General features: G+C 35.5%; 1 protein-coding gene across 1 annotated transcript; it reads left to right on the forward strand.

Moving 5' to 3' along the window:
• Positions 1–2,359: 2,359 nt before the first annotated feature.
• LOC126974783 (fez family zinc finger protein erm-like) lies at positions 2,360–26,207 on the forward strand. The gene is made up of 2 exons (XM_050822461.1): positions 2,360–2,392; positions 25,080–26,207. The coding sequence occupies exon 2, from the start codon at positions 25,092–25,094 to the stop codon at positions 26,205–26,207; it is 1,116 nt and encodes a 371-aa protein (XP_050678418.1). The 5' UTR covers positions 2,360–2,392; positions 25,080–25,091.
• Positions 26,208–27,740: the final 1,533 nt, after the last annotated feature.

A 27,740-nucleotide genomic window follows, 5' to 3' on the forward strand; every position in this document is an offset into this window, starting at 1 on the left:
AGATCATTAAAGAATCATAATGTATCTTTTTCCGTGTATGTGAAAAAATACGCTAAATTATTTAAAAAAGTCTGTACTATTACAATGTGAATGCATATTATAGAGAAATAATTAAAAATTGGTCAAATGAAATAAAAATGACTTGGAAAGCTATTAACTGGGGATCTGGAAGAGCGATAGACTGCAATTTTGAATATAATCTAATAATAAACAATACTAATATCCAATCTGAGCAGGAAGTATTTTACTTTGAGATTTTTTTCTGACACTCCAGTTTCTATCATAAGCACTTTTGTCTCCCTCCCAGTCTTTTGTCCCTTCTCCAGTGTTGCTGAGTCACTTCTTTTGGGAATTCAAGAAAAATTTAAACAAAATTTAAAAAATTCAGTTTCGTTAGCCCTGCAGAAATAAATAAAACTTTCAGAATTCTAGAAATGAAAGGGGATATATCCAACGACGTTCTTATATACATAAGAACGTCATTGGGCATATCTGTAAAAATAATAAGTTCAGTAATTGAGGTTACACAACATCTAGCTTAATAGTTTTTATTACTTGCATTGAACATGCTTCTGCAATATAGTAAAATTACACCAATATTTAAATGGGGACACAATTCTGACCCGAATAACTATCGTCCTGTTCGGTGTAGCCTTTGAAAAAAATATTTAAAGCCAAATGCTTACTCACTTTAACACTTATAAGTTACGTCATATTAAACAATTTAGCTTAACTAGGGGGCGCTCGACTACGGATGCAGGTGTTGAACTAATCAAGAATATTTTTAAGGCCTATCTGTGATTTATCTAAGGCTTTTGATTGTGTTCAATATTCAACGCTGGTTAGGAAGCTATGTCACTATGTTATAAAAGGATCAGCGCTCGATCTTATGATCTCATATATATATAATAGAATTCAGAAGGCCAATCTGAAATGCAGGAGATCTCCTTAGTACCTCTCGGTACGGGGGTACCACAAGGGTCTATTCTAGGACTGTTCCAATTCCTAATTTACATAAATGATCTACAACGAATTTGCTAGAAACAGCGACAATCATAATGAGGAACAAACATAAACTTGTTATTCCTACTACTCAGTTAAGTTGAGTTAGTAAGTCATTTATCGGGCTATGTATATGCTTTTACAACATAATCCCAGAAAATTTATAAAACAGATTTGTAATGAAATTCAAAAGAATTGTTAAAAAATGTTTGTGTGGTAAGATAATTAATTTTCTTAATGATACAACAGACCGGAATGAAGCGAACACCCCAATGTTCTTTAATTATAAACGTTTATTATACGATATTAGATTGAAAACCATATTTTTATAAAAAGAAGCCCGCTGTGTTTCTGGCGCCCGTTCTTCTCAGGTGGGAGACACACTATTTCGAATGGGTGGTAGTTTTTGACGTTTAATAAGTGATTTTTAAATCATATTTTGAATAAAAGTATTTGAATTTGATTGACCGTATTTATACAGCTTCAACATTAATATGCAAACATTATAAAAAGCTGTTACGTTACGATTTTGACATAACTTAATTAAATTATATCCATAATTTTATTTGTATAGAGTTCGTGTAAAATTGTTTGATAGGCTCTATATCGTTCTACTCTATGCCCGACTGCGCAAACTTCATATAAAACATTCGCCAAATACGCTGCATTATGAACGTAGTGGATACACAGTGAAAGACCGAAACAGAAATAGGGTTAATAACACGAAAGAGCGAGACAGCGAATATAGCGTCAGAATGCGCAATAGAGCGAGCGGGACAAACATACGCTGTGAGTACCGAAATAGGGATCCGTGTAGATAAAGAATGGGATTGAAACGGCGACTCATTTTTCCTGTTACTTCAGCAATTCAGCATTATGGCTTTATATTATGATGTATTTTCTTACTATCACACACTAATCTGTAAATTATTCTAATTTTTTTGATTCATACTGAGAGTGTGTATTTAGTTTGGTGATAATAATTATTAGTGAGTAGTAGGCGACGCCATTTATAATCGTATTCTATATCTGAACGACTAGTAGGCGGAGATAAATTATTAAGGCGTTCCGGCTGCGAATGGCGGGCTTAGGCGGGGGTTTATGTCGTGTTTGCTCGGCACTTGTCGTTTGCCTTTCGCCGGCTGAGCGATTTTCCCGCCATACCGCGTCGTGAAATGACCTTACGAATGATCATTTATGTGTTCTGACATTTGAAGGTTTATAAAACTAAATATAACTTAATACTTACTTAAATTACGCAATAATTATTTAACGAGTAATAATAATAATTAATCTTGTACTTGAGTGGACATTTTAAATGTGAGAGTGTTGGGATGTTGAACTTGTGATCGGTTTTGATGTGAAAATGGAGAGCTAGCAGAAGTTCAAGGTAACTAAAATAAATTATTAATAATATATAGGTACTTACTATTGATTGATTGTATTTTACACTACAATCAATTCTATTTTAAAAAGTTATACTTAGATATTAAAATTAATCAAACAACGAAATATAAAGCAAGAGAGAAGAGGGCTATTCGCGCGATTTATAACCTAGGTACCTACTAAAGAATCATTAAGAGAAAAATTTAAAGAAATAATCATTTTCACTGTTCCTTCTCAATACGTTTTTGATAATGTTCTGTATGTTCATAAGCACATTGAGGAATTTTCTAGAAACTGTGACATTCATAATGTTAACACGAGGAACAAACATAAACTTGTTATGCCTACTACTCAGTTGGGTCGAGTTAGTAAGTCTTTTGCTTCTACAATATGGGCCTAGAAAATGTACAAAACAAATGTGTTTCGAAATTTAAAAGAATTGTTAAAAAACGTTTGTGTAGGAAAGGTTATTATAGCGATATAGGCTACTCATAAAGTTTTTATATTGAGGCAAAGAAAATGAGCCATACAGCCAAACACAATAAAAAGTTCAGAGATAGAATTTGTTATTTTATAATATTTACTTTAATTTATTTGCCTCATGTGTTTTTAAGACATAAAACATATTAAAATCTATATTAAAATACAGTAGGTACCTAGGTTATTTAATTAATTGAAAAAAATACATATTTCAAAATTAATTTAATGGTAGGCTGTATAGGTCTGGAGCCAAAGCCTAATAACAATGTCGTAAGATTTAAAAAAAAGCGGTGGGAAACAGGTCTTGTTTTTTCGTGCGTTTATTAATTTCTTCGAGGAAATATCTTCGCAATCGAAATGAAAAGCAGAGCTCATAACTCGTCCACAAAACCATTTTATCCTCAACATTACTATAAGTTTTATTTAAATAAGTAATATTCACGTTAATCAAAGAAAATACTACTACGAAAATAATACTAGATACACTTGATATATTGATATACTTACTTACATAGGTATTATCAGATCGCTGATGATAACGCTTCCTCCCGGCGACACCACACTAATAATAATAATAATTACACAATCTTTTAGTTTATGACACTAGGACTCTACTTCTTTAACTTTCTAACTATAACCTTTACCAGTGGGAGGCTCCTTTGCACAGGATTCCGGCTAGATAATGGGTACCACAACAGCGCGAGTAGAGAGAATGAGACTTAACATCTTATGTCTTAAGTTGAAGAGCGCAACTGTAGTGCCGCTCAGATTTTGGATTTTTCAAAAATCCTGAGCGCCACTGCATTGTAATGGGCATGGCGTATCAATTACCATTAGCTGAACGTCCTGCTCGTCTCGTCCCATGTTTTCATAAAAAAAACCTCCTCCCGATTGCAGGGTTAAAGAAGTAGGTTCGGGAAAAAACTTCAACAGACATCCGATGGAATATTCATAGAATAAAATATGATACCTACCTGTATATTTTAAGCTACGAAAACTCTTATTTCTTGGTCCTGTAGCCGAATTTGATAAATAATATCGTCCTGATAACCATAGACGCCTAATAAAGGGTGAATAGATAGGTACCACAATAGAAACTCAGACCTTAAAAAGGCATGAAACTAAAAGGCATTTATTTTGCCAAAATTGTCTTTTGTTATGAAAAAGGAGGACAAACGTGCCTACGGGTGTACCAAGTGATCAGCGCCGCCCATATTCTCTTGCAATACCAGAGGAATCACAGGAGCGTTGCCGGCCTTTGAGGAAGTTGTCCGCGCTTATTTGGAGGTACCCAATTACCCATGTCGTATCATCCCGGAAACATCGCACGAGGAAGCTCATTCCACAGCTTTGTACCTACGTGGATGAAAGCTCCTTGAAAACCGCACTGTGGAAGAACGCCACACTTCCAGATGGTGGGGATGATATCCTAATTTGAAGCGTGCCGTGCGAAGGTGGAATTCAGCGGCAGGAATCATGAATTTTTTTATGTTTTTATATGATTATTGATTCAAAACAAAACAATCCTTATAACTAATATAAACATACTTACTTCATATGATTAATTATTATCGTTAATTTTTCAATGTTTTGTTAAATTAATTTAATAACACGACTTATCTAATAATTATAATACTTTGTATTGATTTAATTAATTAAATCAACGTCAATGAGCGTCAAAATAGATAACAAAAAAAAATCAAAAACTTTCTTTTTATATTTACCACCACTTCGGAAACGGATGAGTTTCAATGAGAAGAAGTGTTTTACCGATAGTGTCAATTACAATATGTGTAGGTACTATACTGTATCACTATTCAAAAAACTCAAACGTCTAATAGCCTTACACGAATTAGTCAAAAAAAGAAGGTCATAAATAAATATTGATTGACTTTCACACACACTCTAAATAAATAAAGGTATTATGCGAGCATTTTATTAGTGATTATAAAAAATAAAAACAAAAAAACGTATTAATTTTCAAAACATGAACCAGAGTTTTTTTAAAAACAGCATCATCCATGTTATATTCCGTAAGGAAATTAGGGAACAGGCCACAAGGATTGGGCAGAAAATACCGAAAGAATCTGTTCAGATAAAATCGTTCAAAGATATTCCTGTACAAGACCCTACTGAGGCGAACTCCTGAGATCTTTAGAGCGTACTTAAACTTTACTGAGAGTCTCTAAGAAAGGTATACGTGTTTATTGAAGGTAGGCATAGTACTGGCTTTCTGTCCCACTGCCAGAAAGACAGAAATCATCCGTCGGGCCTTAGCTGCCATCAATATACCGGCTATCATTGAGCCGAAATATATTTCAAAGATTTTTCGTGAAATAAGTGTAGATAGCAACAGGTCTTAATACGTTAATCGAAATTCATTTCGTATGACTTTTTCTTATAAGAGTGGGCGAACGAGCAAAAGGCTCAAAAGTATAAAGTATCCGCCCATGGACATCCACATCACAAGAGATCAAGATATGCGTTGCCTGCCTTAAAGGTGGGAGTATGCTTTGAGCTTCATCATCATCAGCCCGAAGAACTCCACTGCTGGCCAAAGGCCTCCCCCAAAGATCTCCACGACTGTCGGTCTTGCGCTGCCCTCATCCAACGTATTACGGCGATTTTGACCAGATCGTCGATCTATCTTGTGGACAGCCTACCAACACTACGTCTTCCGGTACGTTACGGTATAGTAAGGGAGACACTTGAAAAATATAGTCCTTACACGTATTGATCACTTGTTATCTAGCGATTTTATTTGGTTATAACGACTAGCTACAGAAATCCGCGATAATAGAAATATAAGTTTGAACCATAATTAGCTCCTTGTAATTAATATGCTGCAACAAAATAACGAATAAAAAGTAACTAAAAACTTTACTTTTTGTCTCTGCCTGTAACGAATATCCTATACCTATGTTTAACATCTACTATAACCTAGATAATTTCTCATTCGCTTCACTAAAGCGTTGCTGACATGTGAACCTGAAATTTTGAAAGCAATTTTTTATAGTTTGGTGAAGTTTATCAGCTATCACTTTCAGACAAACTCTTGCCTTAAGGCTAGTAACCCATCCAACGACCTCGAGAAAGCGGAGCTAGATTACCTCTCTCGTACAAGATCGACATAGATTTCATTCAGAATTCAGTAGTAGTATCTAGTATATTAGACTAATGACTTGTATAATGACATCAAAAGGAATTATTAAGGAATTGGGGAGTGTTCCGAAGAGCTGTTCAACCTGATTCCTGCCGCCAAATTCCACCTTCGCACGACACGCCACAAGTTAGGATATCATCCCTACCATCTGGATGTGTGGCGGTCCTCCACAGTGCGGTTTTCAAGGAGCTTACTTCCACGTACTACAAAGCTGTGGAATGAGCTTCCTTGTGCGGTGTTTCCGGGACGATACGACATGGGTACCTTCAAAAAAAGCGCGTTCACAGCGGCAACGCTCTTGTGATTCCTCTGGTGTTGCAAGAGAATGTGGGCGGCGGTGATCACTTACACCAGGTGACCCGTACGCTCGTTTGTCCTCCTATTCCAAAAAAAAAAAATTGGGAAAATGCCTTTTTATGCCTTTAGACGCACGCATTCTTAATTTATTACAAACATAATACAATTTTCTTTACAAAAATAACAAAACTATTTCATGTTAAATAGTATTCATTTTAAAAAATAAAATATAAATTCGTTATAATAAATAAACAATAAATAATATTTCATACAATTTTTATTTAGATTGAATGATTAACATCGCTCCAACTGTAAGAGTTAGGGGTAAGTTGGTGAATTTTTTTCGCAAATTCTATTAAAAATTGAAATCTAAAGAAAATATGAACTTTCTTATCATACTCTGTAGGCATATAAAGCTACATATAAACCGTTAAGGAATTCTTTCAATTATGCGCTATTTTGGCGATTTCTTGGGATAGCTTTAATATGTTTTCAATTAGTAGAATTTATATAAAGATTTAAATAAAGCATCGACATACAATTGTCCATTCCGCTGTTTCCTATACTTCCGTTCTTTTGTAACAAGATCACAGCGGCGTGTAAATATTTGCAACACAAATGCGGAAGGATTAACACTTATGATGTAAAAGTGTTACTAACACTAGGATTAGCCGAAAAGGTTTACATCGATACTTCTGCTACCGTTTACAAAAACCTTTTTTTTCTTATGGAAAAGGAGGACAAAAGCGTACGGGTCATTGGATGTTAAGTGATCACTGCCGCCCACATTCTCTTGCAACACCAGAGGAATCACAGCAGAGTCGGCGACCCTAGAAGGTGTACGCTCTTTTTTGAAGGTACCCATATACTATCGTCCCAGAAACACCGCACAAGAAAGCTTATCCCACAGCTTTGTTGTACGCGGAAAAAAGTTCCTTGAAAACTTCTTGCAATATCTAGTGCTTATAGCTATACTAAAATTGCAAGCAACGTCTTCAATTTACACCTACTTAAAAGATCGGCAACATACATAGAGCATACTTAGACTTTGCTCAGACTTTACTTATGTAAAACTTAGCTGAGTGTAAGCTTAGCATGATATTTGTTTTCGTTTTTATAGTCATTTTTCAGACAAAATTAGGGCGAGCTTAAGGAGAAACAACCCAATGCAACAGTCAAGTTCGCGTTTTATCACACTCAGCTAAGTTTTACATAAGTCTTTACTTACGTTCATTCGTTTCGTTATTTCGCATCACGTGAGCCTTATGCTCGTTCGCCCACTCTTATAAGTAAAAGTCGTACGAAATGAATTTCGATGGTATTAAGATCTGTTGCTATCTACACTAATTTCACGAAAAATCTTTGAAATACCTTTCGGCTCAATGATAGCCGGTATATTGATGGTAGCCCGACAGATGATTTCTGTCTTGCTGGCAGTGGGACAGAAGGCCAGTACTATGCTTACCTTCAATAAGCACGTATACCTTTCATAGAGATAGGCAATGCACCTGTGAATCCTCTGGTGTTTCAGGAGAAAGTAGGCGACAGTTATCTTAAATAAAAAATCGCTGGCAAAAACGTAGAGGCCTACGTTGCCTCTGCAGGGGCAAATATGGGGTGCGTAGAGATATCGTAAGCGTAAAAACTTGAAGAATCTTCTAATCTGGTACTAAAATCATAACGGTTAATTACTTCGACGTTTTAACTAATAACATATCAAAACGGTGAACATAAAAATATAAATATATGTTCGTCTCAATCCCAAAGATCTTGCAGAGAATTCATGATTCAATAATCACACACAAACCAATCAGAACCCTCCTCTTCACACGTATTTTAGCAATCTGTGAGGGCATCAACATTGCCAGGGTAATCTTGTAACTACCCTCCGAACGCGTGAACCCGTAAGGCTTAGCATCAGGTGCTGACAATACAGCCTCAATAAGGGTTGTGTTTGGTCATTAGTGTCAGATATAATTTTAAATGGTTATTTAATATATGACATAACCCTTTTGGAAATTTAATTGGCGATGCTAAAAGCAGATGTTTGTGCCCAAACTCTCTAAGAAGTAGTGGAATTATCATTTGAACCGAAAATTTTATATTCAGTTAATAATTCTTATTATACTTTTAAACCGACTTCAAAAAAAACCGATCGAATTGATAACCTCCTCCGGTTATCAATTCGATCGGTTTTTTTTATGTATGTACACCGATTTGTCTGAGATTTATGATCTGATTTACGAAATTCTTCCTTTGTTTGATGCGAAATAGATGCCATTTGGTCTCATAAAAATTTCAGATAGTTTGACGCCGTAGTTTTCATTTTAGGAACATTTATATGAAAATTTTCGTCTACCTGGATGACATAATTGTTTTTTGTGTACGGCTTTTTTTAGAGTTTTCATTCAGGTTGATTATAAATGATTATTAACTGACACTAAAACGAAAAAAATAAAAAATAAACTACGTTTAGAAAAACTGACTTCAAAAACTGAAAAGTATTAAATAACTAAAAATTTTATTTAATACACCTTTTATGCAAACCTTTAATATTAATAAAATACTATTATTTGTATGTGCTACATATTGATAGCTTTGAAGTCACAGTTTCTAGAAAATTCCTCAATGTGCTAATATACATACAGAAAATTATTAAAAATGTATTGATAAGCAACAGTTAAAATATTTATTTCTTTAAATTTTTCTCTTAATGATTCTATAGGACCTAGGTTATAAATCGCGCGAATAGCCCTCTTCTGCAGTACTGAGATGGTATTAATAATATCGGCCACACTGCCCTATAACAATATACCATAGGACATAATACTATGTAAATAACTAAAGTATACTAGTCGCGCCGTATCTATGTCAGTTAATCGTCTAATTTTCTTAACCGCATATAAAGTAAAGTAAAGTAAAGTATGCATTTATTCATGACATCACAAAACATATATACATAACATAACAAATAAAAAAAATACGGGGTCATGAAAAGGACACCCACTCAGTATTTTTGGAAATGATTTCCAGTACTGATTTTCAGTAGGTACCTACCTACCAAGTCGACTCGTTGACAGTAGCTGTAGACAACACGGTTCCTTTTGTTATAGGTCTTAAAAGTGACCATCCAAAAATAGTAGAAAAATAAAATAAAAGAAACTAAAAGATTGAATTGGAAAACGAGTTTAAAAATATTTTTATTTTAATTTTATTAAATAGGACATATTTTGATTTTTTATTTTATTTATTCATGCTGTTTATTTTTGATTTTATGCCTCTGAACATTTTTGTTTTTCTAATAGAAAAGATTTCAGTTTGTTTTTAAAGGAGAACAAATTTTTTTGATCTTTAATAGGTGGCGGCAAATCATTCCAGCATTTGGAGGCGCTGTATTTAAAGCTACCCCTAAATGCTGCGGTACCGTGTAGAGGCACTTCAAGGAGAATCTTGCCGTGACGCGTCTGATAACTCTCATTTGAGTCCGATAACCACCTAAGCCTTTTATATAGGTAAAATGGTATTCTGTACTTAACCACGCTAAAAGTAACGAGGCAAACTGAAATTGCCTACGTAATTCCATCTTCATTATGTTGTTGGTGTTCAAAAAGGGTGTTACGTGTGCACGGTAAGGAATATCATAACAAAATCTTGTGCAAGCATTTTGTACCCTTTGTATAAATTTTTTGAAGCCGCCAACAACCTAGGCCCAATCACTGTATTAGCGTAGTTAAATTTAGAGAGAATAAGTGATTCACATAACTCTTTGCGAACCCAAACGCTTAGCGAATTTCTGATGCGATAAAGTAACTTTAACCTATAAAAACAATTTTTCGCGACACCAAGAATGTGATTTTGAAATCGCAAGGATTCGTCAAATACAACTCCCAGGTTGCGCGCTTCAGAGACTCTGTCTATTTGTTCTCCGTTTATAAAAATTTTGGGTTTATGGTCTGATGTTGTGTTGACTTGATGGTTACTTCCTAATATCATATATTTTGTTTTTTTCGCGTTTAACTCAAGGCAGTTATATATATAGGCACATGCTGCAGAACTAAGCCTATTCGTCTCTATTTCCTTCTATTATCCTTGGTATTCCTTCGGTTATCCTGCAAAAGCTACTGAACCGATCGTAATTATACTTGTACCATTAGATGCAGCGTGTTTCGGACACCGTTTTTCATTACATATATATGATAATTCATACAATAAGCGGGCGCGGGGTATTGCCGGGTCAACACTTGTCTTGTATAAAAAAAATTGTTGAAACATCTTTCGACGATCGATTCGAACGATCTTTGATTGTACCCATGGGTAGCAATTGCGTTTACACTTTGAGACAAGATGACTACGGTACCCAACCGAAACACAATAATATTTGCACATTACGGGCTCATATTTTACGAAACAAACACCAATATTTGTTAATCCAATCATCGCCCATATTAATTTAAATTCAAAAAGGTGAAGTTCAAAAACCCCGTACCCCATCATATTGTAGGCTGAAGGGTCGACCACTTAACGTCAGTTATCGTTTCCGTCGTCATGAACAGATGATCGGGCGAATGCACAAGTGTCTGACTCTATTACAATGGAATTAAAAAAAACTGCGAACCCAAATGTCATCTTCAATTGAAGTTTGAGTTTTGACAGCAATCGATAATTGTCATTGTCAGTTTTAAATACCGGGATATTGGCTCTTGTAAGAAATATCATTTAGTTATAAATCGAACAGGATGTAAATACTACGTAATAAGAGGCGGGGGACTGTAGTAAGAATTGAAATTTAGTTTAGTGTGAAACGTGCAGTCATTTGACATAAGTTTGAAATAGTATTTACAAATACACATACAAGTATAATCCGGCTAAGTTTGAAAGCGAGCAGTTGCTTAAAACGTAGTGTATTTTGGCTATCTCCGTTTTTTACAAGATTATAGCCGTCATCTGTCAATCTATCAATGACTGCACGTTTCATACAATCGCTTTTTTCTGAGAGAGTTTCGCTAGGCTGTTGTAAATGCTTGCTGGGGTTCAAGCGTAATGACAAGATGGTTACGCAGGTAGGTAATAAGGAAACATTATTATTTTGAAGTGATAACTTCTTATGGGAGAGTAAACCGCTTCGTAACGTTACGCGTTACGGTGACATTCTGTCTGGTTTAATTTTCTCTCACGCATATGGCAGCGGTAGAAAGGCTCCTCCTCTCTCACTCTCTAACCAATTGTTACTTTTAGAAGAGAAGTGTAACTAAAAATAAAACATATTTTATAATCAATAAAAGATTGTATGAGTAAACCTTTCCTTACGTTATCATATTAATAATTATGTATAATTTAACTAATAACCTAACCTTTTCGCATGTAAACAACCTTAGACAAGCTTCAACACGTGTTTAAATATAAGCAATGTTTAAAGAATAATGAACGCTAAACATCAGAAAGACACAGATTTTTAATAGAACTTTTTTAAGACAAGTGTTCAACACATGTTTAACTTTTTTGTAATAGCACAGTTAGGTACTTTCTAGTTAACTTAAACATCAATATTTCCTTATTAATATTTCTTCCTTCTCTTTCTTACTATATACCGTATGTAAAACATTCTCACCGTCTAGGTATAAAAGGCATTTATTTTCTCAAAATTGATTCCTTTAGAATTCTTTTTGATGTCATTTCTACTATACTAGACACCACTATCGCTTCGAACACAAATAGCATTCCTTTTTTTATATATAGTAATATACAATATTGTACTGTCATTGCTATTGCTATAAAATAATCATAATCTAGACCCAGGCTGTCGGATCATTTACATATTCAGCTGTGGAGTAGTAGGATTTTCGACAAAGCCATTTTTTAATAAAACACTTAAATTTATTTATAGATAATGCCTGAACAGAGGCTGGGACTTTATTATAAAAGTGTATAAATTTACCTTTAAAGCTATTATGTATCTTATGTGGAGTCCATCCACAGTTCGATATACAATGATAATTCTGTAACGTCTAACAATACTGTGGACTAGCTTGCGAGATTGTGCAATGTTTCTAGGACGATACTAGGGTAGGTACCTATAAAAACACCTTCTTAAAAGGCTGGCACCTCTTCTAATATTGCTCTGGTCCTGCAGGAGAATGTGAGCGGCGGTGATCACTTAATAGGTTGAGCCGTACACTCGTATGTTCTCCTATTCCATAAAAAAACCTAGGTATAGCCAAAAATAAATACTCAATTACATTTCGATTACCAAGAAGCAATCCCCAAAATCCTACCAAACGGTAGAAAATAATCCCAGTCGATTAGAGTAAATCTAAATGAAATGTCAACATATCACAAAATCGTTTCGACTAATAAACAATTTGTGGCTTACACCCCAACCAATTCCGACTAAAGGAACCCCAAATTTTTGCTAGGCCCCCGGTTTCCTGCACCATGTTAGCGGCTATAGATCTTGATATAATGGACGATGTAATGACAGTGTTTAACATACCAAATTATGAAAGCCCCTGTTTGTAGTGTTCCGTTAAGTAGGGTCGCCATACTTTGGCAAGGATCAATAATTTATCTTGGCAATTCGTTTTTATTAATGCAACTGAACTTTCTGCGAGTTGATAGGAAACTATAAGGGAGGAAAGCTTTATTGGTAAAGTTTTTCTCATATTGGCTGTAGGTACAGTTAACCTTTCTTCGGATGACTGTGTTTAACTCCGTTTGTTCGAAATTTCTCTTATATTAAATGATAAGTGTTAAGTAATCTGAGTGAGCTGATTAGCTCATTGTCGGAGAGTCTCAGAGGGAGGGCTATGCTCGGAGTTTCCCTGCGATATCGAATCAGAAATGAGGAGATCCGTATGAGAACCAAAGCCACTGACATAGCCCAGATGGTTGCGAAACTGAAGTGGCAGTGGGCAGTGGTAAGCATAGCTTGACAGACAGATGGCTGTTGGGGCAGTGATGTCCTCGAATAGCGACTACGTACCGGAAGATGTAGTGATGGTAGGCCCCCTACAAGATGGACCAACGATCTGGTCAAGATTGGAGTAGGTTGTTTGAGGGCAGCGCAGGACCGATCGTCATGGCGATCTTTGGGGGAGGATTTGTCCAGCAGCCGACGTCTTAGATGTGGGAAAAAGTACATTTCTTAGATGTGGAAGTGAAAAAATTGACAATTTTTAAGAAAGTGGACCAAAAAAAAAAGACAATGTAAAAATGTAACAAAACCAAATTAAACGTATTTTAATTATATTTGTATACCACCGGACCCAACAGACGTTGTCCTGTACACACGTGTTAAATTTGAAAAATCGGTCCTGCCGTTAGGAGATCGCTAACATACAAAGGAGAATTATATTATGTCTACTGCATTGAGAATCTAAACCAATCTCAAATTCACTGGAACACTCTAAAAATAATCAAAATCGGTCCAGCTATTTAGGAGGTACTTCAATTATCTTGAATCTTAACCATCTTCGATTCTGCACTTGAACACGCACAGAAAATTTCCTTCAAATCGTTCCAGTCGTTTAGGAGGAGCTCACTGTCAACACACTACAGAAGAATTATATATATAAAGAAGACAACTAACAAATATTTTAAAAATAATATACGGGACAACAAACTATAAAATAGGAACCACCCTTATCTACCAAATACAAAAGAAGACTACTTTCAACTATCCTACGCAAATAACGGTCACCCTACAGGAATATGGCTGTTGATCGCAATCCATAAGTAATCACCTCTGCGGTTTCATTCGGATTACAGTATTTAGAAAGAGACAGACGTAGCTTATTTGTAAAGGACGTAGAAAGAGATAGATTTGTAAAGGGCGTAGAGTGAGGGTAGATTACGATTTATAAGGTGACGGATGTCACTCGGATTAATGATTGGATAGTACAGGAGCTGGATCAATATTTTCGGTAAACACCTTTATTTGGGGTTTTCGAAATAATATTGGAATTGATGTTATTAGTGGCTGATGTATAAAGAAATATTTTTGTTAACATATATACATCCTGTAACGTGTACTCTTCTGGCTACACGTGGGGTCGTTGAATAATTATTAAACGATGAATTAATGAAGGAAAGAAACTTTTTTGTTGCACTAAACATAAAGTTACAATTTGTATATTCATAATAATAGTTATGGTAGCAATATTAGGCGACCTTATTAGCGGTTTCTTCCAGGTAATCTGAGAGCTATAGGATACTTACTAATAACTTGACATAACTATGATGATTTGTATCTTATATTTCAGCCTTTGTCTCACTGTTACGTTATGCTATTTTGTTTCATATATCATCATCTCAGTTTCGAATTTAAAATTAATGTTATGGAACATAAAATTGAAACAGAAAAATGTTTTCACTTGAATGCAATCCAATGTCTGCATATGAAAATCCAGATAATATGTGAATAAATTCTAATCCTGACTATTAATAAGATTTCGAACTTATTTGACCATTCGTGATACCTTTCTATCTGCTACGTCACAATTGCCAGTAAGAGGAAAATAAGTTGCATGTATAAGGCAATAAGCATAGGTAATTTTATGTTTATTTCGTAGTGCTAAATACAGAAATATAGGTTGCAATATATTCGTTTTTTGTTCCAAGCGCTTGCTCTTCTTTAAGAACCAGAAAACAATTCGCAGTAAAAATGTAGAGCTATAGACTGCATCTTTGATTAATTATATTTAGGAAAAATATTAATGTTCTAACAAATCGTACACTCGTCGTACATAAGACCTCCAAAATATTCTCGTTTAAAAAAGTTCGGTCTCTTAACACCAAATCATTGCAATCATGTTTTGGTCGCCAAATTTTATACACTTAACTATGTTGCGTTTTTAATCCTCGACAGCCCTACAATTAAAGCATCACAATTAGAAACACGCAGACTTCAATACGCATACATGAAAACGCCGCCAGCTCCTGTTCTCGCGCTAATGACGTCTTGAAATGACATCTGTCAGGGTGACAGCTATTCATAAGAGTGTTTCGCGTGTCTCGATCTGTCACCGGCATCGTTTTGTAAGTCGGCGTTAAAGGAAATATTGTTGGCGGAAATAGCATTGATATAGTTTCCGATACAGGTTTTCAGAAAGGGGGTTCCTTATTTCACAGACTTGTCTCGGAAATTTTTATAGAAACAAACCACAACACAAGTATTTGTTTTGGATAACACTATATGCTTTTTTGCAATACCAGTGTAACATTGTTGTGCGATGAAGAGTGTTTTAGTTTAAGTTTTTATCAAATTACTAATAAATACTAAAAACTTATCATTTATTCAAACTCACTTCTAGGATGAATACACAAATAAAATTTTGAAAAACAAAATTTTATGAATGATGCGAAACTCGAACCCACGACCTCCAGCGTTCCGTGCCAGTGCTCTAACCAACTGAGCTAACCGTTCGAGTGACGTATCATCGTAAAATCTTGTATGCTTTGTTTAACTCTCAGGTTGTGGCTTCATCTACAGGATCTAATTTACAGTTGATAACCTGCTCAACCCCAATATTTGCATATTGGGAAACTGACTTGACATGTCGCTCTTGTAAATCTTAACAATTTGGTATGTTTTTAAAGTGATAACTCTCACTTCTAGGAAATTTTTGAAAAACATAATTTTATGAACGATGCGGGAGTCGGACCCACGACCTCCGGAATTTGAATTTAATAAATCTACCTAAGTACCTACGTTAAGGTTTCCTCACACATACCTACTTTGCTTCTGTTGAGGAGTACATGATAAATAACTAATGTCACTGAATAACAATCATTTAATTTAATGATATTCCTCCTCTAACAGAAGGGCCATCCTGCCCTATTAAATATGTTTCATAATTTAAAGAATTTCTACTTCTAACCCATTGAAATAGGGTTCAAAATAAAAATACAACCAATACAATTCATTTCAACATGAAAAATCAACTTTAATCTCATGGAAACAAAGTCTCATTTGACTTAAACCCAATCTTAACCCAACAGATGCTTGTGTGAAGTGTGACATCAAGGAAATTTATAATAATCACTTTTGTCCGAATTTCAACCTAATGCCAATCTGTTTAGATACATTTTTGCGTGAGTGCTTAGAATAGCTGTCTAATCATTGTCATCTCTAAGAGGATGATAAGAGCGGTTAGATGAAATGGTTAATTATGATGATGAGTGATGTAATCGGTGATAGGAAGCTGTTAAGTAATCATTTTCTTATCAGATGATACGTGTCTACTTAACACTTCGAGATAAAAATCGCAACACAGTTGAGGCTTGTTTTTTTTATTGAACTGGATGGTAAATAAGTTTTCCTTTAAAAATTCATCTGCCGTAAAGAATATGTGTTTTTCTGATGTAGCATTAGAAAGAAGTTTTTATTGAAGTAGAAGTTACTTTGCGGAAATCCATAATCTATGGACATCAAACTGTGAGTTTGAAGAGTTCAACATCTCCTGAGGATGCCTCGTGAAACACGTGATGAATTGTTTGAAGACAAATATTGGCGGAATTAACACTAAAGAAAACTCAAAACATTTGGATAATTAGAGATGTGATCACATACTTACTATAAAAGAAACCGAATTCCACCTTAATAGTGGAATAGTAGAATAATAAAAACATCATATTTTATTCATATTCCATCATGACGTGAACCCTGATGCTATCCAGCTCCTCGACGAGTGAAGACTGAAAAGAACTAAACCTTTTAAGTTAGTGTAGTCAAAAGCTAGCTAAAATCTTATTGGTGTCAAAGCAATCGCTTCGGAAACAAATGGCTCTTTCAGTATTCCTTTTTACGCTCTTTTAAATATAGACAATTTATAAAATATTGTAGTTGACTTATTTTATTAATTTATTTATTTAAACCAGCCAGATAAAACAGCCAAGGAGATTTGATTACAACTTTGTACATACTATAAGTAAAAAGACTTTTTTCCCCTATACCATATTACTAGAAGTTATATACTTACATCATATACACAACCTACTAGGTGGGAAATAGTAATCTAACATAATGGCACATAATATGTACTATAATTAAATGTAAACTTAAAAAAAAAAATTAGGAAAACAGTTGGTTTATTAAAACATTTCTTTGAATTTTCAAACATCAATAACTTTTGAATGAATTTGAACCGATTTTGATGCAATCAGCGGCACTTGGCGCAGTTTTGTGAGCCTCATAAAGTTTCAATAGACCTAACTCGGAATTTCGAATTAATTCCGAAAAAACAACTTTTTACATTTTCTTTCGAGTTTTTCATTTTTTCGAAATTTTTCTTTGAGTGACTGTCCTTCACGAAGCTGATATATAACACAAACAGCTCTTTTCTGTCGTGAAGCAGTAATGCGTAAGCATTATTGTTTCGGTGTGAAGTTGGCCGTAGCTAGTGAAATAACTGCACATAATTTTTTGGGTCTTTCAAAAATCCTGAGCGGCATTGCATTGAAATAGGCAGGGCGTATCAATAACCATCAACTGAACGTCCTGTTCGCCTCGTCCCTTTTTTTTGATAAAAAAAAATTAATACCTAAAGTATTGTAAGCAGCATGGCCCCATGCGAAACGGTATAGTCCAGGTGACGGCTGGCTTATAATGACTGTTGTCAAACAAAACACGCTCGCTCGGCCTAATACAATACAATATTGTACAATTCCCCAACACACTATTATTGTTCGTTGACGATTTGACGTTTAACGGTTTGTAATGAACATTACTTTGCAGTAGGTACTTCAAATTGTTTTTGTTCATTTCTTCACCATAAGGTGCTCTTGGAAAAAAAATGAATTGAGATATTTTTTAAGCTGCGCGGTGTTATGGTGTTGGTTTTAACTAAAAAACTTTTTCCCAAAAGTTTTTTATTGCTTTTTATATAAGCATTATTATTTCATTATAATTTAATCTGTAAAACTTTGTAATAGGCAACACATGTATATATATACGTACTTAGATTAAACAAACAAACAAACAAACAAAAATATTTTATTACGTAGGTAAATTGCATTACACTTGAAATATGTCGTTATTTTCTTACAGCTCGTTCGGAAGGCAGATATCCTTAGAGAGGAATGAGCAAGAAACTCTTTTCAAAACAGAATGGTATTATTACAAGTTCTTATTTTCAATTAATTTTACAAATCATTTCAGTTACAATGTATGCAAAGTGATGCAACAAAATACACAAACGTCAATTACTAAATGCCTTACACGAGTAATTAAATAAAAATGTAAATTAATAAGTAAAAACATAGTTATTGAGTACATACTTAAAGTACAATACAGTAGATGTATCAATTCACACATACCGTATATAAAATAAAGGCATTATACATTTTATTAGCTATTATATGAAAAAAATTGTAACTTTAATTTTAAAAAATAGAAAAAAAAAAGATGTAAAAAAACATAAATCAGATATCCCGGTGAGAGGATCATCCAGCCACCACAAGCAGCACCCGTTCACGAGCATGACGCATGGACCAGCCATCGCCTCCCTCAACCATATTTTAGGGAAGGGAACGACCCGCCCCACGTCGCCGCCACAAGCAATGGCATTTAGCGAGCATGACAATGCCTGACGAGAACTCTACCAATAACAAAAGATAATTTTCATCTAGATAATATTATACCTAGTGATACTCACTAAAATGCATTTACTTAAAATTTGACCATTCTGTTTAAATTTTAAAAGCTCAAACCCTTTAGGCTTTCTTATCCATTTGAATTATTTATCTATAATTACATTTATCTTATTTAACCCCAGCAGCTCATTTGAGTTACTTATTCAGTATTTCATATTATTATCTTAATATATATAAATTACGTGACACGTTGTTTCTCCGCGATGGACTCCTAAACTAATGAACGGTTTTAAATGGGGATTACTTCATGGTGTGCAGTTTAGTCCAACTTGAGAGATAGGATACTTTTTATTTCGATTTGGGATTCACAATTATTTTTATTTTCAATATTTGTTTTGTATGGACATATTTTATGTGGGAGAATTTATTGACGCACGGTTTGACCGCTGTGAAACAATTTCATTATAACAACAGGGAGCATGGCGAATTCCTATAAAACAGTATTTTTTATTATCTACAGAACAACGTCTGTTGAGTCAGCTAGTGTAATTATATATAGCGATGCCAACTATCGAATAAAAATATAAAGAAAATGCATATGCCCCGTAAAGTGACTATTCGAAAGTGCACTAATTAAAAGTATTTAAGTAAATTCAAACTGAAAATCGCTTTGATGTTAACACGAGCATATTCTAAGGGTTGTATTAAAAAACAATAGAAAAATGAGACCATAAGCGTAACCCTTCATGGTATTGTTTGATAATTTGCTGGAGTTTAGAATATGGTCGCTATTAATTGAGGGCCTTTGGGGCTATATTGACATTTTTAGTTCCCGCGAATAACTAAAGCTTGAAGGAATATATATATATATATGTAAGCTCTTTTCATGAAATTGGACCAGGAGCCTAAAGTGATTACTTCGCCCGCAAGTGTATGTTCTACTGGGCAATTAAAAGGTACTTTTTTTGTGACAAAAGTGACGTGACGAAAGCAAGACGTTCAGCTGATAGTAAGTGCCGCTCAGGATTCTTGAAAACCCACAGTTGCCCTTGTGTGTTTGTGAGACAAGATATTAAGTGTCAATAGAGTATAGACTTTAAGATCCGAACCTAAATCGACCTTCACCGAGCTGATAATATAATAAAATTTATTTTATAATAAATTTAGTATGCTACAAATTATTTAGTTTGCCAAAAAAATCCTGGATAGAATATTTTTAATAATTCAAAAAAAAATGATTTTTCATCAATTTTTGCACCACCAAGATAATAAGAAAATATATAGATGATAATAATAAATGACTTTTTAAAACCAACAGGTATTATCGGAGATCAAACTCCTTTGAAAATCCATGACATTATTTACATGGAGGAAAATGATAAAGAACCTAATAATTCTGATGAATCCGAGAGTTATAATGTTTCCTCTGATTAATCGTATCTTAAATAAAAAAAACCTGGATTTTCCTATGTTTTTTTCTATTATCGAATCAGTGAAAGTAACTGATATCGACATTTATTGAATTAGGCGTTACTTTGCGGAAATCCATAATTATACAAATGTTTAACAATTTGACACGTGTTTCGCCTCTACACGAGGCATCCTCAGGACGTGTTGTCTTGCCAAAATCTGGCACAAGACATTTTGGCGAGACAACACGTCCTGAGGATGCCTCGTGTAGAGGCGAAACACGTGTCGAATTGTTTTAAATAACAGATATTGGCGGAATTAACACTAAAGAAAACTTAAATCATTTGTATGATATCGACATACCTGTTTCCACCAGGCAACCCAGTAGTTTGTCCAGGCAAATAATAGACAATCCAACGGCTGCACATTCTATATGTTTTATACTTCAAGTCAGGATAATATGTTCTTATTATCTTGATGGTGCAACATTTTATGAAAAATCATTTTTTTATAAATTATTAAAAATATTCTTTCCAGAATTTTTTTGGCAACCCATTTCTTATATATTTTGTAGCATACTAAATTTATTATAAAACAAATTTTATTTTATTATCAGCTCGGTGAAGGTCGATTTAGGTTCGGATCTTCTACTACCAGCCCAGTATTTTTACTAGCTACGTAGACCTTTAAACATGAACACAAATAGAATTAATAAAACTTCTTTAGCGCCGTTGAGCACTTTTCGGGGGATGCGTATAAAATGTTAAACTCTCGTCAGGACACGTCACCCTGATCGAAAATTCTTAAGACTGTTGTTGAATTTTTTTTATGAAAATAAGAGATCAGACTAGTAGGACGTTCAGCTGATGGTAATTGATACACCCAGCCCATTACAATGCAGTGCCGCTCAGGATTCTTGAAAAACCCAAAAATTCTGAGCGGCACTACAATTGCGCTCGTCACCATGAGACAAGATGTTAAGTCTCATTTGCCCAGTAATTTCCCTCGTTACGGCGCCCTTCTGATTGAAACACAGTAAGTGGTACCCATAATCAAGCCGGCATCCTGTGCAAAGGAGCCTCTGACTAGCTATGGATGAAAGTTGATTTTTCAGAGAGATAAACTTTTTAATTCTTATACAATATAAATTGTCATTTTTGTGTACGATAGCTCAGTAAATGAATATTGTATTTAACCACATAAATACTTGTACTTTTATACTGGTGAATAAAGCAATTCGTGCGAAATTATTACCTATTTCAAAATATTAGAAATTGCACAACGTTAATGTTAAAGTTTTCACTTCTGCCGGCACACCTAGAGTGCCTGTATTTTTTATTCAAAATAGGGACTTAAGGAAGGAGTATTCCTAAGATTTGAGCAGAAAAGGCGAAAAAACTCAGTGTTTGCACTCCTGCTGGCGGCAGAAAAAGGCGTTCTGAAGCCTCCTACGACATAAATATAAAAAAAAATTATAATGAAATAGCGCACATTAATAAAACACATTCTAAATGATTATAACTGAATTATTATTGTCTAATCGAGTAGGGTTCAGCGGCGGTTTTTAGGAGTTCCTTGTACCAGGTTCAGCTTTGACAGCAAGTTAAACTGGGCGGCCCACTTGGAAACAAAAATAAATACAGCTACCGTAACCTTCTGGCAATGCCGTAGAATGTTGGGAAAGACATGGGGACTTGCCCCGAACATCGTACTATGGCTCTACACAGCTGTGATACGACCTATGATATGTTACGGCGCAGTTGTATGGTGGCCACGCACCAAGCTGATCACTACTTGTAATAAACTGCAACGATTCCAAAGACTAGCGGGTATGGCTATCACAGGATGTATGCGAACTACACCTACCGCGGCTGTAGAAGCTATGCTGAATCTTCCGGCACTACACCTCTATATAAAACAAGAGGCGGCCTGCGCCGCAGTAAGGTTGAAGACATTAAATCTTTGGAAAACCACTCAATCCCCACACCCAGAGGTTCTAAATGAGGTGATTGAAAAGGAGCCTCTGCTGTTGGCAGTAAGTGATAGATCTCCAAAGGAATACATATTCGATAAGAGATACAAAATACAGCTGCATGAAGAACTGAAAGAGGACCTCAGTACAAAAAACCTCAGGATTTTCACAGATGGCTCAAAGACAAGGTCGGGCACGGGATACGGAGAGTTCTCGGATGACCTAAATATAAGAATAGCTGCATCACTAGGAGCTCATAACACTGTCTTCCAAGCAGAATGTATGGGTATCATAGAAGCAGTCACTGCTACTTTGACTCGAAAGGTAAAAGACTACTCCATCCGCATCCTTTCAGATAGCAAATCAGTACTACAAGCCCTACAAAGCCACACTATCACCTCTAAGCTAATATACAACTGTCACCAATGTCTGAGGGAGTTATGCGAAAATAACAACCAAGTAACTCTTCAATGGATAAAGGGACACAGTAACTCACGAGGGAATGATGCCGCTGATGAATTGGCCAGGAGAGGCTCAGCGATGACAGCAAAAGGACCAGAACCAACTATCCCTCTCCCGCCTAGCTGGCCTACGAAGGTAATACGCCAACACACCAAGGAATTACATAATAAGTACTGGATGAACGTAAGTGGGTGTAGACAAGCAAAAGAAGCTCTACCACAAATAGACCCCAAGCTCTCTCGCAAGCTAGTAAAACTTCCACGACCTAGGTTACGGAAAATAACTCATGTACTAACGGGTCACGGCCCTTTTAACAAGCATCTGTTCAATATAGGTGTCACCGACAGCCCACTGTGCAGAGCCTGCACGGAGGCGGACGAAACGGCCGCACACGTCATTTTGGAGTGTAGGAGTGTGGCCTCATACCGGGCCAAACACCTGGGGTCACCGAGGACTCTCCCCGAGGTCATGGGTGACATCAGAGGTTTGATACATTACCTTGAGGAACTAGGGTGGCAGGATTAGCCGCCCTCCTCACCACGCAAAATAGGCGCGCTGTAGTCGTCGAGTTGCGGATAATAGCCCGTGATAACCTATAACCTATAACCTATATACCAGGTTCAGGGGCATAGCTACCGCCGTATCTGCTGTATCAATTATACGAGGCCCTCGGGCCATGGAGGCCCCCGACATGCGTAAGCAAAAATTAATAAAAACATTTGCTGATTGCCGAAAAAAAGGTCAGGAGAGTGTATATTTAATTTGAATCGTTTGTCAAAATTTTGGAAAAAGTGACAAAAAGATAATTATGACGATTAAATATTTCTTTTAATTTTATGCAAACATTTTTTTTCGTTTGTGAAAAATCTTTACCCTTCATAAGGGCCCCTTAATCAAATTTTTATACAGGGCCCCGCCAAGGCACGCCGCGCCACTGACAAAGTTCGACGTAAAATTACAGAATACTCTAAGCGCTTACGTAAATTTAACTTGCATAGTCTTGAACAGCGTACTTGGGCATGGAATTGTCAATGGTGATATGGATAGTCACCTATCAATTTTAATAAACTTTAAAAGTGCCAACACGGTCTGTGTGTATTCCATGCCTGTATTCGATCGATTACTCAAATAATAAAATATCGCATAACAACCCGACTATTATAATTTGTAGAGAATTTCATCATGTGTGTGCTAATATGAATATTTTCCTAAGAAAAATACAATTATTTAAAAATAATCTTTATAAAATATGCTAGTTTACATTCCATAATTTTATGTTAAACTTCAATCTCTTTAAAATAATGTACCTAATTTTGGTTTAATGCACTTTTTTTTCCAAATGTATTTGATGAATGTGGGTTATAATTTTAATTGGATTTCAGTATCATATATATTATCCTGTACTTGTTCTTAGATAATAGTTATGCCCTGTTTTCTGTTATTGTAACTTATTGTAAATAAATATTTGCAGTTACATACTATTATCATATTCTCATCAAAATTCACCATCTAAGTTATATTTGAACTTTGGAATGTTCCAACATTAAACATTCACCCAAAGTGCAGCTGTAAAGGAACTTTATTCCACGTACCTACCTTAAACCGAACTTTGGTAAGATCTAAAAATAAAAACTTTTAATTATTTATTATATTATAGTAGTCTTCATGTCTGTCAAGACTTGATATAGTTGTTATAATTGATATAGTAGTTTTTCTAAACACAGATTTTTCAGGCACTCCACTTTGATGTAAAATAATTTTTATCCATTTAAGTATGGGTGAAGTTCGCATCCCATTAGGATTCCCTACCTGTGAACATAATTCATGGTCATAACTCTTGAATGTAAAAAAAAACCGCAAGTGTTATTCGTAATCCAAGTGCAAATCGTAATCAATAATTTTATCTATCAAAATATTCCCAAACGAAGACGGGACTGGTCGTAAATATTCATAATATTTAATTAGAAATAATACTAACTCTTTTTCTTGTTCCGATTCAAACATAATTTCCGGTTTTGTAACACCATTTTTACCATTACTAAGCATTTCGTGCGCCACAGTTCGTAATTAGTAACGAAAGTGGTTTCTTGGTTTGTGTACGAATTGAAGGGCTCTTTTCCATTTCGTGCCATTCACAAAACGTAATTCCGACGAATGTTTGCAAACGATTCCTCAACAAAGGCGCCGCGAATCGGAAAGGGTACAACAACCCCATGCAATTTACTTAAAACAAGCGATAGGATTCTAACCGCCGACACAATAGTTCACTTACACACGATTGCGACTGCAAGCCGAATAATAACAATGCTTCCTCCGCAGGTACTCGTGGAAATGCAGCCCTTCCAATCTACGACACGCCCCGAGGGCCCGAGGGAGTCCTCGCCGCAGAGGGCGAAGTCTCCAGACACTCCAACTGCTCCAGTGCTCAACTTTTCCATCGCAAGGCTTATGGAACCGGACAGAAAGAAATCTCAGTCCCCCGAACTACCAATTCAACCCAACTTTTTGTCCTACGGAGCTCATTTGCTGGACTCAGCTTTTAAGCAATACATTCCCGCAGCCAGGCGACAACTGGTCTCACATTACCCACTCTTATATTACGGGCCTGACTTAGTTTCACTCACATATGCCCATCAGCTACATCTTCCTCGGCCACCACCAGTGCAGTCACCAATACAAAAGCCTCCAAGTCCTAGACCCCCAGCATCAGCAGATCACGCAGTATCATCAACGACAGGACCAACGCCTTCTCCGGCCAAAAACAAAAGCTTCGCCTGCGGAGACTGCGGTAAAGTATTCAACGCACATTATAACTTAACGCGACATATGCCAGTTCACACTGGAGCTCGGCCATTTGTTTGCAAAATATGTGGAAAAGGATTTCGGCAAGCCTCTACTTTATGTCGGCATAAGATTATCCACACGTCTGAAAAGCCTCATAAATGCATGACGTGCGGAAAGGCATTCAATAGATCATCAACATTGAACACTCATGCTAGAATCCATGCTGGCTATAAGCCTTTCGTGTGTGAGTTTTGTGGAAAAGGTTTCCATCAGAAAGGTAACTATAAGAACCATAGATTGACACATAGCGGGGAAAAAGCTTACAAGTGCAATATCTGCAACAAAGCCTTTCACCAGATTTATAACCTGACATTCCACATGCATACGCATAATGAAAGGAAGCCGTTTACGTGCAGCATATGCGCTAAAGGTTTCTGCAGGAATTTCGATCTCAAGAAGCACACCAGAAAGTTGCATATGGGAGCAGGCAGTTCTAACAACGAGTCCTCTTTGGATACACAAGATGAGTCGACCCAGGAAGCAAGCCCTTCAGACGATGCTAGTAGGGTCGCGTTCAGACCCTTTCTGGGCACTTCTTACCCCAGAATACTTGATCCTACACGCATGACTGCTCCCAATACGTTTTTCTCGAAACTTTTGTGACCCGGGGGCTATTTTAGTTTTGGGGAAAAACATGAATAGGCGAATTGATCGGGGATTTTATATTTATTGTTTGTATATAGAACTGAGATTATTTATTGAATCTTATCTTAATGTATATTTTAATTTATGTATAGTAAGATATTGTAATACGTAGATTTACATTTAGTAAATATATAATCTTCTTGAATTAGGGTTGTCATATACCTGATGATTTTAAAACCACGTCTATCTAAACATGATTACATCTTAGATTAAGGATTGGTCTCCACTGTGCTCCAATTAGATACCGCAGACGTAGTCACAAAGTGCGGAACTAATACTACTCCCAAGTGGGCGTACTCGAGCCAGTCTCGAACAATGCGTGACGTTGACGTGCCACAGTGTTCTGTAAAACCTTGCTAATAATTGAAACTAAAATGCCGGGTCGCATAGTTAAACTTTGTAAAATATAGTACAAGAAATAAGAAAAACACTGGGATTGCATATCATCATTAAGTATTTTATTAATTTCAATGTAAAATAACACGAAGCGTATGTTACGAAATTTGCAAGATGCCATTGAGTGTGAATATGCCACGCACACAAGCATCTAATAGTTGCCGTAATAAAAAAGTTATTGTTCTTAGGTAGTGCGGTGTTTAATTGGAGCGCAGCGGAGACCAATCCTTAATCCAAGGATTACATATTTGTTAATGTTTGATCTCAAGAATCACCTTGTTTCGTTAAAAAGTTCTTCCATAATTTCAAAGTTATGTAATTCCAGATAGACATGACTATAAATTATGTTTATACAGATATTATATAGATACACATATTAGCTACTAATGTAATGATAATATGAATGAAGCTTAAAAGAAGTCGTCGCTATTCATAGTTGTATATAATAAGCTATAATAGGTTTAGGACTTTTTTTATATCTAAATCTAAACTAGCCGATCCCGCTCGATTCGCGGGGCGAATTTTAAAAGGAAATAAATAAATAAATAAGTAGCCATAAACCATCTTGGATAAATTTCGCATCGAATGGTGGTAGTTTCATGTCGATACGATTAGTGGTTTAGGCGTGAAAGAGCCTCAAACAAAGACCATTTTCCTTATATATGTATAGATAATTAAGTAGAAACTTTGTACATAGCCTGTAACATGGTTTTTCAATGACTACAGGTTCGAAAAAAAATAAAATTGTAACGTTAATTAGTGACGACGTTAAATCGTGACTTGGCCTTTCATCTCATATTTTTGAAACACGAAATTCAAATAAAAATTTCATTTTACGTAAGTTCTATATATCGTCAAGCTTTCAAAAAATTTCTGTTATATGATTTGTATTAAATATACACGGCTTTTTTCAAAACATTAACATGTTTTTATTTATGCTAAAAGCCTAAAATGTTATTAGTAAGGATATTTATGAGGAAACATTGATAGTAATTTCTCCGTACAAAAGCTATCGACTGTTTTCTCCGCGGCTTTGAACCCTAGGTCATTAATTTTTTGATATTTTTAATTTTGTAAGTAAGTGCTCCAGTACCT

Source organism: Leptidea sinapis, chromosome 33 (genome assembly GCF_905404315.1).
Source record: "Leptidea sinapis chromosome 33, ilLepSina1.1, whole genome shotgun sequence".
Lineage (NCBI taxonomy): Eukaryota > Metazoa > Arthropoda > Insecta > Lepidoptera > Pieridae > Leptidea > Leptidea sinapis.

Excerpts from the sequence above, each read along its gene's own strand:
- LOC126974783 (XM_050822461.1), top strand. The coding sequence starts at position 25,092 with ATGCAGCCCTTCCAATCTACGACACGCCCCGAGGGCCCGAGGGAGTCC.